The sequence below is a fragment of the Muscardinus avellanarius genome, assembly GCF_963383645.1.
Source record: "Muscardinus avellanarius genome assembly, chromosome: 1".
Classification (NCBI taxonomy): Eukaryota; Metazoa; Chordata; class Mammalia; order Rodentia; family Gliridae; genus Muscardinus; species Muscardinus avellanarius.
This window is the reverse complement of record NC_137786.1, coordinates 31,220,046-31,240,730: the sequence shown is the minus strand read 5'-3', so window position 1 is coordinate 31,240,730 and position 20,685 is coordinate 31,220,046. Positions and strand designations below refer to the sequence as shown.

The 20,685-nt window shown below is 35.5% G+C and overlaps 1 protein-coding gene across 1 annotated transcript in view; it reads right to left on the bottom strand.

Moving 5' to 3' along the window:
• Positions 1-20,685, bottom strand: part of SPEF2 (sperm flagellar 2) — a gene marked incomplete at both ends in the record, with an annotated part of 204,416 nt that overhangs the window by 122,392 nt on the left and 61,339 nt on the right. The window contains 4 exons of the mRNA XM_080719700.1: positions 1,611-1,867; positions 4,522-4,625; positions 10,384-10,538; positions 11,194-11,413. Coding sequence (XP_080575826.1) covers positions 1,611-1,867; positions 4,522-4,625; positions 10,384-10,538; positions 11,194-11,413 — 736 coding nt within the window. The remainder of the gene's footprint in view (positions 1-1,610; positions 1,868-4,521; positions 4,626-10,383; positions 10,539-11,193; positions 11,414-20,685) is intronic.

Here is a 20,685-nt window from a genome sequence, read left to right as displayed (position 1 = left end):
GTATAATTTGGAATAATCTTTTTATAGGAAATAATGTAGAAAAATTGTGTCTTAACTGAATAAAATTTATTTGCATTTTATGAACAGAAACCATTTTGAGTACTATTGATTTTTTACAACAGTGGAATTGTAGAAAATCCCAGTTAAAGGCAATGAAAGGCATAGATTTCAATATAAGCATATACCTCAAAGTGTCCAGTAGAAATATTCAGCTTTCTATTGGAAAGATATCCAATGATCTTTTGTTCATTTCAAAGTCTTCCACAAATTTTCTGGATGTATTTACTTCATGCATGTTATATACCAGATTCAAATCATTTGTCTTTCTTTTTTTGTGTGTGTGGTACTAGAAATTAAACCCAGAAACATTCTACCTCCAAGCTACAACCCCAGCCCTTTTTATTTTTTTTAATTTTTAAATTTTTATTTTCTTGGTGGAATCCAGGGGCTTTCTGCATCCGGGATATACTCCCAGACCCATTTTATATTTTTATTTGGAAACAGGGTCTCACTAAGTTGCTGAGAGCCTCACTAAGTAGCTGAGGCTGGCTTTGAACCTGTGAGATCCTCCTGTCTCAGCCTCCCAAGAACAGGGATTACAAGTGTGCGCCACCATGCCTGGCATTTTTTTTTTTTAATTTTAAATAGGGTCTCACTACATTTCTGAGGGTCTAGCTAAGTTGCTTAAGTTGTCTTCAAATCTGCGAACCATCTGTCTCAGCCTCTCAAGTACTGGGACTATAGGTGTGTATCACCACATCCATCTTCTAATTTCCTTTAATACCTCTAAAAATATGATGAGCCAATCTATCATGCATGTTGTAAAACCAAGGCTTAAAACAATGAGGTGCATTGGCACAAGTCAGCAGTCCGAATTACTTAAGAAGCTGAAGTGGGAGGGTGGCTTAAGCATATGAGTTTGAGACTAGCACATAGAATGAGTCCTCATCTCAAAAACCAAAACCAAAACCAAACCAAAACAAAATAAGACAATAAAGTAATTTTCCCAAGCTCAAATACCTCATGAGGTAGAAGCCAGGGCTTAAGAATATACACTTTTACTCATGTGTATTTAATTTGTGTAATTTCATTTCAAAGTTGAGGAAAAACCATAAATTTATCAAAATATTCAACCCACCATATTAGGACTTCAGCCAGTTGATACCTGCTCCTCAGAGTTAATACACCACTCAAGAAAGGGTGTCGCCAGATCCTTCTTACAGCATGGATATGGCTTATGACCATCACCAGCGTGACCCTCCCAGATGCACTAGATAGCAACAAAGAGTTCCTCTATGAAAGAAATTTCCAAGAAGGCAGCTCTGTGCCAGGGAAGATGCCAATTTTTTTGGAAAGTTCCAGTGAGATGCCTAAAGTTGGCCCCAGAGTTCTCCTCTAGCTCCCAGTTTGGCTTGTGCTAACCACTAATAGTCAAAGCAAAAGGCAAATATGCTTAACTAGATAATTCTTTGAAAGGCCCAAATGGATTCTTTCTTACTCACTTATAAAAATAAATGGGAATATTCATGAGCCCAATCAAAGAGTAACTAAAACAAAGAATTTTGGTTGTAAAACAGAGTGGGGACAGAATCTAAAGATGTCAGGCTTACCCATGATATGATTCATGCGATCCAATGAGGAAGTATCTGAAATATCTAACAGTATGACAAAGTCAAATGCAGAAGGGGGGAGAGGTACTTCTTTGGAACTTGTGGGATCAACAGCCAATGTGGATATTTGTGTTTTCTTTCCCTCTGTTTCTACAGCGTTTCTGTTGTAGCCGGTGAGAGCTTCTTCCAGAAGCTGTGCTTGGTTAACTGTCATTGGGAATCCATCAAGAATCCAGCTCTCGCTCATAGGAATCTCACTAAGTCAAAACAGAACAATCCATTAACATTTTGGTAGATACAGCACTTTACAAATCGTAACACATTGAACCTTGCCTTCATCTTTCCTTTGGATTTTTATAGCTAAGGTTTGGTTTTCTAGTGTGCTGCCAACATCCCATTCCTTAATGAATTATCCCTTGCTTAAGGCTTCTATAGATCCTTGCTGCCCTCCAAGTTGGTTCAAGAGACCTAAATGTTCTACTTAAAATTGACCATATCTTATTTCTCTGTAAGTTCTTATTTCTCACAATTTTGAATGTTAATGTCAAACAAACTGACCTCCTTATTGTTAGGTTTGCAAAGCATTTTCTCTCTTGTGCTCATAGGCTGGTTTGCCTCTGCACCTTGGGCTCCTTCTCTATACAAGGGGTAACATATCTCACAGGGTGGTCATGAGGATGAACTGAAATGACCCATTAAGTTAATCCAGCATAGAGCTCAGTACCTATTGGATGCTCACATGGCCAACCTGGCGAGATCTTCTTTCCCCACCTACTCCTGCATGGAGTCACAACAGCCTGATCTCAGCTCCTTTACTTTCATCCATTTCACCATACAAGTGGAATATTCTGAATTTAAAGATTTCAAGTAATCCATTCTTAAAACTTCCAATTACATTATAAGTTGCTGAAGGATAAGGACCACTTTTTGGATTTTTCCACTCAGCACAAGGCCTTCTATTGAGAAGAGGTTTTCCAAGAATTATTATTTTAGTTTACAATGAGGAAATAATGTGGAAAAAGCATAGATTTCAACTTTATTCTTCTAAACTCCTAAATTATACAAAATTGAGTTTTGGGTCCTTGGATTAAAAGGTATGATTTCATTTCATTCTCTGCTAGAATTCATATTAAACAACAGAATCCTCTTTCCAGAGGTTTTTATATCTGCTGTGGTACCTGAGTGTGGTCCTTCTGATAGTTTAGCAAGGAAGAAGTGGAAAGATTAAGGTGCAGAGAGATCTCATTCTTGTTCAAGGTCATAAAGCTGCAGACGACCCCAAATTCAGCGACTCCCACACAATAGGAAGCTTCTCTCAGGTTGCTGCCTATATTTTCCCCATCAGGTTATTAAGAGCAGGAAAAGACTGCTTTTGCTTTTCAGAGCTTGGCGAAGCCTTTTGCATAGATTGGATTTGTTGATTCCTTGGCCTAAGGTAAGAATATGGGTCCTTGAGTACCTTGCCAGCCCTGAGAGAGGTCAGGGCCAGACTTGTTTGGTAGTAGAGTGAGGACACCAGATGCCCTAGAGTCAAGAGATCTGGGCTTTGGCTCAGGCAGCACCAATCGCCAAATTTGTAACTGGAACACATTCCATCCCTTTCCTTGCTGGACTAGATCAAAGGATTTGGAACCAATGGCCCTTCTCTGGGGGTGCCTTGGGGGAAGTGGGCATGGTGGTGCTGGAAAGGGGATGCAGTTTTGGCAATGGCGTGCAGATTTCCAGCTCCACTGAAACCAAATTGAAGATTTCCTTTATGTTTGGTGCTTTTCATATTCATTTTATTTTCTTTGAACAGAGAATTCCGGGGCTGAAATATGCTTTATGCCAGTTCTGAGAAATGTTACAACTATCGGAGTGAGGCTCCTTCTGGCTCTGAGGACAGCAGCCCTGTGGTCCATTTCTAGATCTAGCATAACCAAGAAGGAAACCTAAATTTTTAATGTAGTCTTTTAAGAAAACACTGAGGAGTTGTTTATTCCAGCACAAAGCAAAACTTTCTCAAACTCCTTCCTGTCATCCAGTGCTCTGATACACCACAGCCACTCTGAGCTCTCTGGCAGTTTCACAGGAGCCTTTAACTCGTTCCCATCCTGCTTGGTTTCCTTTCTTTATTGTAAGGATCAACTGATCTATCATCTCTTTTCTTTTCTGTTTTAACAAAGGAAGGCTTCCTTTTTGGAAAGGAAGCCGGAGAAACTATAAAATGAGAGGCTTTTTTCTTTACCCCATCACCTATCTCTGCGCCATGCATGGGTTCTTACCTGTGAAACCTTTGCCTTCCTGACCTTGCACTGTTAGGCTTTCAGATCCCTGGGCTCAGCTCCTGACCTCTCTTCCCAAAACATAAAGTGAGAAAGTGCAGCCAGGAGTGGTGGGGCAGGCCTGTAATCCTAGTACTGGGGAGGCTGTGACAGGATGATGGAAGGTTCGTGTCCTGCCTTTGCAACTTAGGGGGCCCTCCACAACTTAGTGAGACCCTGTTTCAAAACAAAAAATAAAACAGGGCTGGGGTTGTAGCTCAGCAATAGAATGGTCCTGGGTTCAACCCTTTTACTGAAAAGAATAAAATAAAATAAAAATAAAATGAGGAAGTTGCATGTGACCATTTGGTTACAATCTCTTTCCTCTGTAATCTGTTCCTTAGCTTTTCTAACTATTCAGTCTTTAATTCCCCAAAAGAAATTGAACCTGGTCTGTATTCACATCTGAGTGAAAAAACAGTCAAGATTGGTAAAGGGGAAGAAATTAAATATAGGCATGTACATCTATGTAAATATATTATCTTCATATTTAACTATTATTAGATGTTTAAAGCAAAAGGACCCATGTTTCTATGTTATTTTCATATACCTTGTGTGATTAGAATATATTACAAACAAAATACAAAAAAGAAAAATGCACTACATACTTAATAGCATTTACCATGATGTTCACCAGCAGTGTGTCAGGAATGCTCTTTCCTTTCTTCAGCAACTTTTCCGATTGTGCCCCAAGCTGAGCACGCACAGTGAGCTGCGAAAAGAAACAATGGACAGTAGAATGAAGCTAATTTAAGAGTCAGATTCAAAACGTCTGGAGGAAAAAATCTACCAAACTGGTCTGCTCCCTGAAGAAGACACTGAGTAACACAGTTCTGGAGTCAGGGAAGCAGGTAGAGAAAATTTGTTATGTAGACTTTGCGATTCTTCTTGGTGGGTTTCTACCCTTCCAACATCTTCCTCTTTAATTTTCAGCTGCTCTGGTATCCAGAACTGCATCCTCTGATGCTTTTAACCAGAATGATGGGGTATTCTGCATGAACTCCTGTCACTCGAGCCATGCAGAATGGGGCACAACCTCGGGGACAACCTACATCCACATGGCTTTTGCCCAGTGAAGTTCCCTTCTTTATTTTATTGGCCAAATTGCAGCAATTTTCTGCGTGATTTTTGATACTTTCTTGTTGGCTGCTTTGTGTTCAGCCTGCATATGAAGAGTTGTTACAATTTTTCTGGCACATATAATTATGCATTATTCGTAGGAGGGTTAGTTCAATACAAGCTTCTTGATACCACTAGAACAAGGACTTCCTTAGAGTCTATCTTAGGCACTATTTTATGTCAAATGATATTGTATCTCTACTCAAAACCACTTAAAAGCTCACTTTTATGCCATATATCATAAAATCTTTCTCAACAAGACCTCAAAGGCACAAGAAATTAAAAGGAGGATCAGTATGTGGGATTGCATTAAATGGAAGAGCTTCTGTGCAGCAAAGAAAACTTATCAATAACTTCAATAGAGAGCTGAGAGAATGGGAGAAAATTTTTGCCAGCTACTCCTATTTTTTTTTTTTTTTTTTTGCAGTACTGGGGATGGAACCCAGGGGCATTCTACCTCTGAGCTACATCCCCAGCTCTAGTTTTTATTCTTTACTTTGAAACAGGGTCTCACTGAGTTGCACAGGGCCTCACTAAGTAGCTGAGGCTGTCGCCGAGTGCGATCCATAGAACATGGACTTCATAAGGGCAGGGAACTTTGTCTTTTGTTCACTGATAATATCCCACATAATTAAAATGATACTCAGAAAAAAATATGTTTTGAATTGAGTTGAATATGGGATTAGGGGTTTTCATAATTCAATTAATATAATAATAAAAAACTCAATCTTCCTGCTAATTCATACTTCAATTGCACAGAGTAAAAATTTTAGTTTCCCTTTATTTCTTTTCTAAATCCACTTCCGTCCCCATTAGTCATTATGTTTATATTTTGGTATATATTCTTCCAATTTTTTTCTATTGTTAATCAGTTTTGAAATCTAAAATATTATGTAATTTGTTTTTTTTTCAGTTTTTTTAAGTTCTTTATATATTCTAGATATTAGTCCTTTGCTACAGGAGTAGCTGCCAAAAATGTCCTCATGTTGTGTAGGCTCTCCTTTCAGATTCTTGATTATTTCCTTGGCTGCACAGAAACTCTTTAATTCCCTATTTGTTGATTCTTGGCTTTATTTCATGAGTTTTGAAAGTTTTATTAATATATAATTACAATGCATTGATAAAAGTATAAAATGCAATATTGTAAAATTATTTACTATGATAAATTGTACAATAGAAGTAATGAAGTGTAGTAAAATTAAATTAAATCCCACTTGATTAGTCTAGTCATTCTAGCTAATGACAAATATACTTACACACATAGGAAAGAAATAATATTTATTGAAATGCTAGTTTTTATTAAAACAATTAAAATTTAAACAATTTTATTACAACAATTAAACAATTAAAACAATTAAAAATTGAGTGAATTGTTAAAAAATATTTTGAGGATTAATAAAAACATTTTTGTAAATTCATCAGCAAGGCTAAGGATAAATTCTGAAAAAATTCCTTAGTGAACAAAGTGTATGGAAGGAAATTAAGTCATATATTAAGTAGTAAAGAAAAATACTCCGAAATAAATTTTTCATAAGTCTGAAATGGAAAAAAAAGGCACATTTTTACTTTTTTTTTTTAACCTGGCAATGAATGCCAAGTTCCACTGTCAGTATAATGGATATTAGGAATATAATGACTATCAAGTAAACTCAGATAATCTTACATTTTATCATCAAATTTAATTCAAAAGCAAGAGAGAAACATTGCTATTATACTCCATTTGAAGATAAGTCCCAAATCCATAAGTTATAGCACATTTTAATATACTAGTAGCCAAAGTTAGATTATAATACTTACTCTGGTAAAACTATCACTTGATTTGACTTCTTCAGCATTTGATGTCATATTTGTATTGGTATCTAGTAATAGGAAAAGTAGTAAGAACAAGCTTCTAGTATTTACATCTAGTTCCCATATGCATACTTTACCCTCTATAGATTTGGACATAAGGATTATTAGATGTGTCTCTGCCAGAGATACTGAGAAGAAGAAAGCACCAGGAGCATCACCACATCGGCTTTTACTCCCATTGCACACCATTTAAGATCCTGGCCACTGTGTGGCTCCATATTTTTCCTTCCCTCCAACTCTCTCTTCCTCCCTCCCTTCTATCCTTCCTTCCCATATGACCTGCTCTTCACATAACACCATCACCAGAAATATATTAACACTGTTTGAGCTCTCTTTTCAGAAAACAAGCCAAGTTTCTTATAAACATTTTTTAAAAAGTTCATATAACACATTTCTATTTTCCTGTATTACCAAGTTATAGAAAATAAACATGATTAAAAGCAGATAACTAGAAGTTAGAGGATATTTTAGTTAAAATGTATGGAAAAATAAGGAAAATTTGTTTATAGTTAATTGAAGTTTTAAAATAAAATGCGATAAAATATCTGTAACAGTTGTAAAATCAATGAAAATGATCTCTTAAGAAATAAACTAGCTGTGCTAGGGATGTAGCTCAGTGGTAGAGCATCTACCTAGCATGTATGAGGCCCTGGATTTGATCCTTAGCATCCCCCTAAAACAAAAATTAATAAAAATGCATGGTAATAGTAAATCTATACTTTGTTCAGTGGTGACAGCAATGATGCTGACGACACAAGAACACTGGAGCTTCATGCTAGAACACAAGGACGCTCTTTGATTTGGCCAAGCCTAGCTGGGCATGGTGGTGCATGCTTGTAATCTCAGAACTTGAGAGGCTGAGAGGAAGGATCACAGATTCAAGGACAGCCTCAGAGTGTAGTGAGCCTCTTAACAACATAGACAGACCCTGCTTTAAAATAAAAATAAAACAGGCCTGGGGTTGTAGCTAGGAGACAGAATGCCCTTGGGCCCAATACCCAGTGCCAAGATATGCACATATAGCTAAGCCTTCACTAGCACAGAGAGAAAAGATGTTTAATAGTTAAAAGCTGTTTTCTTTCAGTGGTTCTACAAAGTATTCGAAGGAGTTAAGACCAGATCCAGGGAGGCAGCTTTTTAGGCTTGGGAAGCTTGGTTCTGTGATCCTGTTCAAGGTGAAGAAAACTTAGCTCTATTAAAGGAACTAGTATCTATGTGAGCTGAGGAGAATAGACCCTGCTGCCTCCCCAAATACAGTGCAAAGCAGCAACAGCCTGGGAGCCCTGAGCCCTGATAATACTCCTCTCCTCTCCTCTCCTCTCCTCTCCTCTCCTCTCCTCTCCTCTCCTCTCCTCTCCTCTCCTCTCCTCTCCTCTCCTCTCCTCTCCTCCCCTCCCCTCCCCTCCCCTCCCCTCCCCTCCCCTCCCCTCCCTCTCTCTCTCTCTCTCTCTCTCTCTCTCTCTCTCTCTCTCTCTCTCTCACACACACACACACACACACACACACACACACACACCCCAACAGGAGATACCAGGGAGGTATCTGGCTGTTTTACTAACAATAGCACCACTGAGCAAACATTTGAAGAAAGAAAACAAAAAGATTCCTTTCTAATTTTCTTCTTTTTTCTTCAGTTGCAGACAAGGTTTACCTTGCTCTCTGGGTCAAATAACTGTGCAGACAATTATGCAAATCTCTCTTTTTTCTTATTTTTCCCCTGAATGAATCTTTGTCAATTTGTATTCCTAAAGCAAATGATGGGTGTTTTGTTTTGATATCTCATGTACCAGGCATAGCTTTACCTTCTTGTAATGCTTCATCCGAAACGGGACCAGCTGAATCCTTTATAGAGAAAGCACACACAGAGGAAGATATATTTTCATAACTTTCCTGAATTTATTTCTAGAACGAAGAGCTTGAATATAGGCATACTATTTATCTATTATACCAGTAATTGTAAATGGAATTGGGGTTTCAGTCTTAAATTATGATTTCCAGAAACAGACAATATTTGATGATAATTACACTTATATAAGTAGACAGTAACCTGTGGTAAATCTATCTTTTGAATTCAATTTCAACTTAAAATACAGAAACTGCTATTTTAGAAATAAAATGGAAACTGAGAAAAAAATGTATAGAATATAGACAACCCCCTCAAAAGAACAATCCTAGAAATGTCAGTGATAGCCGTAAGAAAATAGGGAAAACCATGCACATTGTCCCTAATCCTATTGATTAAAATAGAATATCACGCCGGGCGTGGTGGCCCACGCTTGTAATCCCCGCGCTTGGGAGGCGGAGACAGGAGGATCGCGCAGGTTCGAAGTCAGCCGCGCTGGCTTAAGAGACCCTGCTTCCAAAAATAAAAAATAGGTCTGGGAGTGTAGCCCGGAGGTAGAAGGGCTTCCAGGAACCCCAGTACCACCAAAATAAATAAATAAATAAATAAATAAATAAATAAATAAATAAAATAGAATAGAATATCACAATGTGGAAGAACAGAGAGCAGTACAGTGAAGCAAACTTAATATAATTATTTTCAAAATTCATGTTTAATGGTATTTGTTTTGCAGCCCATTCAAATGATCTGGATTATATTCTCTGCTGATTTATTCAATTGCAGAGAAAGAGTACTGGATTTAGAATCTGGAATTCAATTCCAGAGTAGTTCTCTGCAGGCCTTTTAATCCTGAGCAAATAAATTCATGTTTAGGGTCTTTACTGTCTCTTCTATAATACAGGGGTGCTGGAACATGTTCCCAAGTTGGGCCACATTCTTCTGTTCCCACCAGCTCCCAAGAATATTCATGCAATAATGCAATGCTGATGAGAACATGACACAGGTAAACCATACAGAGAACATGCTCTAGCCCCCACTTGAAACTGAGATTAGTCTAGATCAGGGGTTGGCCTACTATGTCTATGTCAAGTTCATCTATCCCACTGTTTTTTTATGTACAGCCTAGCACTGTAAATCTGGAGATTGAGCCAGATTCTGCCCTACAGCACCTGCCTTCTTTACTATCCAGAGCCAGCACTGGTCCTCAGCTACATGTTGAGGACTCTAATGTTGTAAACTTCCAGGCACTGCGTGGTTGGAGCCCAGTTTGGGAGTCAAAGACTTGAGTTCCTCCAAATTATCTATATGCTGCCCTCCCAATCCCTATAAATCAGTACATCCACTCCACTTACCAGCCAGTGGCTCCTTCCTCTGGAGAATATCCCCAGCTTATGGTCATTTGTCATGAGGTGAGCCTTCCACTCTAGATGGTCCACCCAGAAAATCCAGGGTAGGGGGTGGGTGGGCGTTTTCTCTTTGGTTATATACATACCCACATAATAGGACCGATTTTGTGTGTTGGCCCACAAATCCTAAAATACTTATTCTCTGGAGTTTAACTGAAAAGAGCTCTGATCTAGAAGATTTCTTGGATTCTATTCAGTTTCATATCTCTGGTATATTAGATGCAGAAAAAATAAATTAAGATCGCACTTGCCTGGCCTTCTTTACTGTTCTCCTGTGGAATGGCAGGTGCCTCTCCTCCATCTTTGTTCTCAGTCACTGGGGTATTCCTGACTCTTTCATTGTCATGAAATGCTTGGATAGCTTCTTGGACAAGTGTGTCAATAGAAAGTACCCGAATAGGAAAGTCTAAGGTTCAAAAGATATTTCTATAAATCGATTTCATTTGAGAAATTGACATCATGGATCTTGTGTTCTGGCTTCACCCTCTAACACAGGCTTTAACAAACCCAAGAACTATCTTCAGGATTAAGGTGCTTTTTTATTATGGCAAAAGTCATAAAATATAAAATCAACCATTTTAACAGGTACAAACCAGTGGCATTTAGACATTTATTATCTTGTGCAACCATGACAATTATATTGTTCCAGTAAATTTTCATCAACCCAAAAGGAAACCCAAACCCAACAAGCTATCACTCTCTATTCCCCTATTCAACTACTAATTATCCTGACAACTACTAATTTGATTTCTATCTCTATGTACTTGCCTAATCTGGATATATAATAAAAATGAAATAATATATTATGTAACTTTGTGCCTTCTTTTACTTTGCATAAAGTCATCAAGATTTATCCCTGTTATAAGTATCAATTATTTTTATGACTGAATAATAACAGCATTGACAATAAATGACATGATTACCCTATCGTACAATTCTGATGACAAAGATTTCCCAACATACTGGCAGAGCCTAATGAATGTTTTCTACAGACATGCTCATTTGCAACTACATTTAGTATAAACAGAGCTTAATAGGGCAGGGAGGGAGATGCATTTTACCTTTTTGTAGAGACTTTAGAGTGGAAGTTTTCCCACTAAGTGTTTTCCCCAGTAAGCATCCTTTAATAGCAAATGAAGGGACTTCAGGTTCTGCTGATTCAGCTTGAGGAGGAAGAGACTTTTCAACTAGTCTGTGAAGCACATGGCCTAGTATGGAATTGTTGGAAGGTGGTAAGTTATTGATCATTTCTTCTGATAAGGCCCACTCTCCAACCATGTTCTGCACAAACAAACAAACAAAACAAAAAAGAAATATTCTTAAAAGTGGTATTTAAGCTAGACAAACTTCATTTTAAATTTAAATACAAATTATAGTGAATAAAATATAATTAAAATTATATTACATTAAAGTATCAATATTAGATAATACTTTTATATTAGAGATTAGAAAAATAAGCCTTCTACATAAAACAAAAAACTTTTAAAATCTTGGTTTATAAAAGTAGGCATTTTTAGTTGTAAAAAAATTTTTTTGGAACTGGGTATTGAGCCCAGGGACATTCTACCTTTGAAGTACATTCCAGCTCATTTTATTTTGAAAGAGGTTCTTATTAAGTTATCTAGAGTCTAAGTTTCTGAGGCTGGCCTTGAACTGTGATTCTCCTGTCTCAGCCTTCCAATTACTAGAATTACATGCATAGGCCACTGTACCCAGTTATACATTTTAATGTAGGTTGAACATTAAGATACTTAGACTGATGTTAAAATCAGTAAACAGATTAAAGATAGCATGTAATAGTTTATCTACTAACCTATGCAAATACTAAGTTTATTTATTTTTTAATTTATTTTTTATTTTTATGTGGAACATATTGAAAATAGCATACATTCAGATTATGCTTGGTACCCTCACCCCCACTTCCTCTTCCCCTCCCAACAATGAGTGTCCAGGTTAACCATGCTATATTTATATTTTTACACAAATTTGGATGTAGCTTCTCCATTAATCAGCCTCAGCCTTCTTCCTCTCCTATCCTTCCATTCTAGCTTTGGTGAGGTTTCGTCTCCATTGTCTGGAGTCTCTCTGGTATCCCTAATACTCCCTAGTTTGAGCATATTAGAAAAAAAACATAAATCCCTTCTCTTTTTGTGCTTGGCTGATCTCACTTAACATAATGTTCTCCAGGTATTTCCATCTTCTTGTGAATGACATGATTTTGTTCTTTATAGCTGAATAGAATTCCATTATGTGTGTTTCCCATAATTTTGCAATCCATTAATCTGTTGATGGAGACCTAGGTTGGTTCCATATTTTGGCTATTAGAAATTGTGCTGCTATGAACATGGGTATACATATGCTATTTTAGTTCTCTGATTTCAACCCTTTTGGACATATAGGGGCAAAACAATAAAAAATCACCACAGACTATACGACCCAAGTCATGAATGCCAGGAGAGACTGGTATGATGTGATACAGACCCTGCAAGAAAACAACTTTCAACCCAAACCACTATATCCAGCAAAACTATTATTCAAAATTTATGGAAAAAAGTGTTTCAAGATAAGCAGAATCTCAAAAAATTCATGAACTCAAAGCCACACTAGAGAAAATACTTAAAGAAATAAGCCATAAAGAAGAAAAAAGAAGCAGAACCAGAGAAGAGATGAAGTTGATCAGTGGGGCATCTAAGTAAAGAAGAAATAACAGGATGCTAAACAGAAGACAGAACACAAAATAACAGGATACAAAAATCATATTTCAATAATAACTCTGAACACCAAAGGACTTAACTCACCAATCAAAAGACATAGACTGGCAATGTGGATTAAAAAAACATAATCCAAATATATGCTGTTTGCAAGAAACTCACCTACAGCCAAAGGCATTCACTGACTGAAAGTGAAAGGATGGAAAAAGATATATCATGCTAATGGAGACCAAAATGGGTAGAGGTAGCAACACTGATATCCAACAAAACAGACTTTAAGCTAAAACACATCAGAAGAGACAAAGCAGGGCACTTCCTTTTATTAAAAGGAACAATACACAAAGAAGATATAATGATAGTAAATATTTATGCCCCAAACATGGGTGCAACCACATTTGTAAAACAAACCCTTCTGGACATCAGATCCCAAATAGACCCAAAATACTGGTAGACTTCAACACACCTCTCACACCACTAGATCGATCTTCAAGGCAAAAGATGAATAAAGACTCTTTAGAATTAAAGAAAACTATAAACCAAATGGACCTAATAGACATATACAGAATATTTCAACCAGGAACAATAGAATACACTTTCTTCTCAGCAGCCCATGAAACCTTTTCCAAATTAAATTTATTTTAAAGAAAAAAGAAGAGAACTTTTTGCCCAATTAAGTTTTTCCTAGGTAACTTTAATACATTTTTCAGATTTCTTACTGCAATGATCAATAAGAGAAAAAGAACAAAATATATTGTAGAGATTTATATTGTATTCTTTCCATGTAATAAAGCTAGAAATTCATTTTGTAAAGATATAAAAATTTTCTTCAGACATCTTGAGATCTGTGATACAGTATGTCATGTGGCATTTACAGATTGTATGAATTGATCAAAGACCAAATATGAAATCATAAAATAACTGAGAAAGATATTCTTCAAATTTTTTTATATCTCTTGTTTCACTTGTTTATTTCTAATATTAAAAATGAACTAAAGGAATCACTTTGTTCCAATCATAAACTAGCTTTTCTAGAGTAATATTTTTGCAGCCAAATGATTCTTTATAAAAGTAAAGCTATTATTACAGCAAAAATAAAAGCTTTCACCAACAAATTCTAAAAAATAACATATAATATATAAGTAATTAGAGTTAAAAGTATTCCTTTTGAGTAATTCTTGGTTTTAAGAAGAAATTAATACTATGGAGCCAGAAAAATATTGAATGATAGATTTATTTAAAATGTAGAATGGCATCAAACTCTTCCCAGTCTAAAATTTCTTGATATAAAATAGAGGCGAAATAAAAAAAAAACTAAGCATTAAATTAGGAAACCAAAGTAATTTTAAAATAATCAAAAGAAATTAAGATGAGGAAAATTATAAATTAAAAAGAGAGTAAGACTACGGAGATACACTTTACTGTTAAAAATCTAGAATTTATCCATATGAGTCATGATAATTAACTTGGTATTAGTTGGCATAAAAGTGAGCAATCACAAGTATCAATATTATGACATAATAGGAAAGAAAGTAGCAACAGATTTTAAGGACATAAAAATTAAGAAAATGTTATGTACAATCCCACTATAAAATTTAAATTTATTACTGTAAATCAAAGTTATTCAAAGAAACTAGGAATAATTAAAATTAATTTAAATGAAAAATTTGAAAATGTAAAGGCCATGAAAGAAATGGAAAAGTTGTTAGAGAACTGTCTAAAACTCAAGACAGCTGGTTAATACAAGAACTTTCATTTCTTAATTAAACAAAAATTTAAGTGTTTTTAAAGTTTTCTGGAGTATTGAAGCAGACAAAAACTTCTGTATTACCACTAACTGCATTTGATAAGGCTAATATAGCCCTTATTAAAAGTATATAAAAAATAATTGACAAAACAATGATATCCCAAAAGAAAACTTCAAGCAAATCTCATCTGAAAAGTTTGCCAATATTATAATACAATAATAAAGTCAAATTATACTCATAGTTAGTAAAGATACTGATATTGCATACTCATTGTATGCACTACAATGTTCTTTACATGAATTATCTCAAATGATTCTCACACACTTCTTACATAAATATTAGAATTATCTTCTTTTTTTTGTGGTGATACTGGGGTTCCTGGAAGCCCTTCTTCCTCCAGCCTACACTCCCAGCCATATTTCTATATTTTTATTTGGAAACAGGGTCTCTTAAGCCAGCGCGGCTGGCTTCGAACCAGCACGATCCTCCTGTCTCCACCTCCCAAGTGCGGGGATTACAAGCGTGCGCCACCACACCCATTATCTTCTTGATTTTAGAAAACTCTTGAACATTCTTGAGGTTTTACTTCTCCATGGTCACAATGAATAGTAATGGTAGAACCCAGATTGTAATCCTACAGGCAGATGCAGAACTGTGCTCATAATCTACATGCTATAGTAAAGTTATATCATCATTAGTGAATAAGAATAATTTTGCAAATATAAGGAAAATTAAATATCACAAAATCTATCACTCTATAACATGAACATGTTAATTTTTGAAAAAAGCATGTGATTTTTATTTAGAAGCACATAATAAAATTCAAACTTCACTTTTAATTAAAAATACAAATGTAATTTTTATAAAAACTAAATCTCTTAGTAAGCTATGAATTGAAGGTGAACTTCCTAATATTCTCTAGACCAATATAAAATGGTGAACCAAAAGAGAATACATATTCTTTCACTATGAGCAAGAATGCTATTCTGGAAGTGGTAGTTGGTGTAGCAGAAAGAGGAACAGAAGGCAGCAGCTCTGTCTCTAGAAGCAGTGGTGGCTGATGGAATGGAGATCCACGCAGGTGGAGAGGCAGCTGCAGCCTGAGCTTCCAGTGCTCCGTGGTGGAAACCACAGTATAGCAGTCACAGTTTTCTTGTATGTCTTTGTTAGGACTGTTCTGGTCATTCCTCTTGGGAATTTAACCTTGAGCCTTGATTCTGGAGCCCATCTACTGATTCTTTAAACTACCAACACATTTTAAATAATTTTTTCTGCTTATTCAACAAGAGTTAATTTTGTTGCTTGTATTGAAAAATGATGGCAAAAATTATTGGGGTGAGCAAGAAATATAGAGAGAGCCTATGTACAGGAAGCTTCAAAACTACTTAGTATTAAGAAAACTGACTTGAATAAAGGTAAACACAAAAAATTCAAAATTATAAAAACTTAATTTCCCCCCAAATTCAGATAATTTAATGCTAGTGACAACAAAGTTGCTGGTATCATGTTTTTGTTTTTCTTTCAACTTTCTGCTGTTGTGACAAAATGCCTGAAGAAATCCACTTAGAGAAGGAAAGATTTATTTTGGCTCCTGGGTTCAAGAAGTCAAGAATTCAAAGGTTTCAGTTCATAGTTTAATGGCTCTCTTGCTCTGGATACACAGCAAGGCAAAAAAAAAAAAAAACCCCACAATAAACAACAAACAAACAATAAAACCTATCATAGCAGAAGGGCATAGATAAACAAAGCTGTTCACCTTATGGCGGCCAAGGGAGGAGGGAAGGAGAGAGAGAGAAAGAGGAAGAGATGAGAGAGAACGAGCTATACCTTGGATATATGTGCCTAGTGACCTACTTCCTTGAATAGGTCCCACCTCTTACAGTTTCAACCTTTCCCAATACTGCCATCAAATTATGAATCCATTAATGAATTAATCCATTGCCAGAGTTACACCTCTCATGAGGACCAAGCCTTTGATATATGAGCCTCTGTGGAATATTACAGGTCCAAACTTTGTGACAAATTATGTTAAAGTTAAAATGAGAGAAGAAATTTAATGGACAAAATTATTGATTAAAAAAAGGAGAATAGTAAAGGAGTATTCCCTTACCAGATGTTAAAGCACTTGTTAAGAATTGAGGAATGAAAAAATGAGTTACAAGGAACAGAGCATGCAGTATAGAATATAAATTATAAGGTTTATATTTCACATTAGCAGAGAAAGACAAAGTTGTTTTGCAACTGGTACTTGAACAACTTTAACAAAATTAACTGGTACTTGAACAAAATTAAGTTAGTTGTTCTTATACCCTTCATGAAAATATATTTCAAAAGAATAAAAAATATAAACAAGAAATTGTAAAGGCACTACAATTTAGGTGATTATGTGAGTATGTATATGTCCCCAAATGGTTTTTAAAAGCATAACACCAAAGCTGAGAACCACAAAAGAAAGGATGAGATTTAATTGCATAAAAATAAAATCTTTTGCACAAATTTAAGCACACACCCAACATACACTATTATAAGCACAACACACACATGTTAAAAATAAGGAAAAAGGCAAAATATATGCAGTACAAGTATGTGTATTTGAAAAAGGGGAAATAATATGAACAGAAGATTCACAAAATTGGCAATGAGTTTATAGAGAAATGTTTAGATTCATAGTAGTAAAAAGTATCACCACGCCGGGCGTGGTGGCGCACGCTTGTAATCCCCTAGCTTGGGAGGCAGAGACAGGAGGATCGCACAGGTTCGAAACCAGCTGCGCGCGCTGGCTTAGGAGACCCTGTTTCCAAATATAAAAAATGTAAAAATAGGTCTGGGAGTGTAGCCCGGAGGTAGAAGGGCTTCCAGGAACCCCAGTACCACAAAAGTATCGCCACATCATTCCTAACATGAAAAGACACGGTCTTATTTTTCACTCACTGCTTTTGAAAGAGTAAATGAATACCTTGATTTTATTGTATTTTATAGAGGGTCCAAAGTTGCTAAAATACTACTGGTATTAAAAATGAATAAATAAGACAGATAAAAATTAGAATTTATTATTTACATATAAACTGATTGGAAATACTACATAAAATGGCATTGTTCTGAAGTTTCATATTTAAAAATTATCTTCAGATCATAGAGAATATATTTAATAATAACAATACATGATAATTTCATTTTATAGGTATTTTACATCAATCCATCAGAATGAGAAGTAGAACTGTGTGCCATTTATAAAATATTTTAAGATTGTTCAGAATTAGTATATATAACTTATGTATAAAGCTACTAAATCTTTAAGAAAGAATAATCCAATATGTTTCAGTGGTGCAGAGATATCGAATTACATACAATATTGAAATATTTAAAGTAATGATAAACTCTAAGATGTAAAATCATGTCTCATCAAAACTTAATCAAAGACGATTAATTTTATTAGCATGTCCTTTATCACTTGCCCCCGATTATCTTAACTTAGTCTTCTCAATCCAAATAATGATAAGAAAATCATAAGCAATGGCCATTGGGGAATGGTCATGAGCGGTGACCATTACCATCCTCATCAACCTATGTTCTCAAGGGAATGGAAGAGGGGAAAAAAATGAAAAGCAGAGTACATTGCATTTTTTTAAAGAAAAACCAGCCAACTTCTACTAGTCTGAATTGCCTGTTTTGCCTTAAGACATCTGATTTTTTACTTTTTTAAACTAAAGGAGTAAGGTGTGGATCTTTGACTTGATTCTAAGTATATACTTTAGCTCAAGTTCCTAACCATTTTCTGGAAAAAACTTCTTTTGAAGAGATATACTTTGAAATTATTGGTCAAGTTAGATCACTAACTTGAGTGCCACTTTTTTTTATCTCAGCACCATGACCAATAGAGGTTGTGTGGTTTATAAGTATGACCTCATTAAATAGTGAACAAGACACAGTTTGGGCTTATAAGTGAGTCTTCCTTAACTCAACTAGTGTTATCCTGTCACTCATATTGATAGATTCAGTCTACACATGTAGCTATTTTTCTGTATATCTTGATAAAAAAAACTCATATTAATAATTAATCACTTTATCCTGTTTAGGCTACTATTGAAAATATTTCTATAATTACAATGTCATATATAAATAAACACATGACTATGCTCTTCACTTTTCATTTACTGTTTTTCTTTTCATACTCAGAATATGACAAAAAATGTTTTCTCAGAATATAAGTTGTCAAACTTGTTAAGTGCTATGAATGGCTTGTCTGGTTTGGAGCCAGAATTTTGGATAGGACAAAACTGGAGATAAGAAAATAATTTTTGGAGCTAGCAAAAAATACTCAAAGTATTCATGTCAAGTTTTTTGAAATTAGTAGAATTCATCAGTCTATAAATATAAGCACATTTGACTATTACTACTCTACAAACAACCCTTTAATTTTTAAAAATTTTGTTTTCATCTGACTTTGGCTCTTCTACCAATTCTGAGTATAACAATTAGTTGCATTCTTTAAAATTAAATACTGAATGTATTTACATAAATTTGAGTACATTATAATTGATTACTTGCTTCTTTGTTCACTGGAACTGTTTATAATTCTAATTAGAAAAAATAAGTATCTTATATACTGTGGCCAGTCAAAAGCTAACGAAATAAGAAAAAGAGAAAACAAGGCTATTCTTCCAAGGCTGAGCTGATACTAACGTTGCCAATGTTTATATGATTTTAAGCTGCATGGGATTTCAATCCTAAAGGAAGCAGTCTTAGAATTACATCAGTTCCTTAAGGTCCCCTCAACACCTGTTCTGTATATTAATTCTTTATCTTTGAAGCACCATAGAAAAAATATACCTTCTAGGATTGTTGTAAAGATTAAGTGAAATAATGCTTGTGTAAGTGGCCTGTGACCACCGACCATAAACACATAGGGAGTCCTTGGCACTGATGGAGGCTCTCAAAATCCATATTTCTACCTATGACAGAAACCACAGTCTGCTGCATCCCAGTCAGAAGGGCGTACTTCATCACAAAGGGATCTAGACACAGCCCTCCACTGCCACTGCATTCATCACAGATTGTGGGCAAACACAATGGAATAGAACATTAGCTTGAAGAGATTGGAATGTTGGGATTAGGAAAAGAACTGAAGCCTGGGCTGTGGAAATGTGCAGATACAGGCCTTAGTGGAACTCAATAGCCAAGGTCGACTTAAAAATGCAGCTGGTTGTGTCCACCAAGGATAAAGGCTAACGGCTAAGGTAAAAATGTTAACAAGGAGGGAACAAGGTCACAATAGGATGAGAGGAACAAAAAAGAGGGAAGTTCAGACTAAAGATTTCTATTTTAACTAAAGGAAGCTAAGGAGATTTTACTAGTTTATTACTGAAGAAGCAGAAAATGTTATCAGACTTATCTTCTACATGTTTATTTATCTACATATGACAAATTAATTATATATAAGAGCATAATTCTTTGTGCCTTCAGATATTGTTATGGACATATAACTAATAGTTTCAAGACTCTGATGCCCACCGTGGGGAATACCTGGTAAAAATTATTGCCTTCATAAGATAATTTTTCTGTGTAGATGTAGCACTTGTGGCTACACTTGATTTATGTAAACTATCAAGCATATATAGAAAATGGCTATTAAGATGTCTTAATGTTAAAATTTTATAGCAACTACATAAATATTATCATATCCATTTTTGAGAAGGTGTAAGTACAAGACTTTGAGATCCACCTCTCTGAAAATTCTTGTCTACCCACATCCAGAGTCACAAAATTACAACCCAGAGCATACATTCTTTGCTTTTGGTCAAAGTTCAGTTTATTGGTTAGTATTGTTTTCATTACCAGACTTAAATTGACATTTCTAGATTCTGAATTTTGAATATTTAGGCTCATAGTATCCACTATTCTTCCTTCCCTTCTTCACATATTACTTAGATCAACCACTCAGCTATCCAGCCTGGACCAGTACACTCATGTGCCTCTATCTTAATGTAGAAACTTAATGCCTGCTTAAGCTTCCAATGCTGGTCACTTCCTATCTGTCATACCCTTTTGATTTCCTGTGGTCTGATGTATCAGTGTCTCTGGACCTCTTGTTATAAAC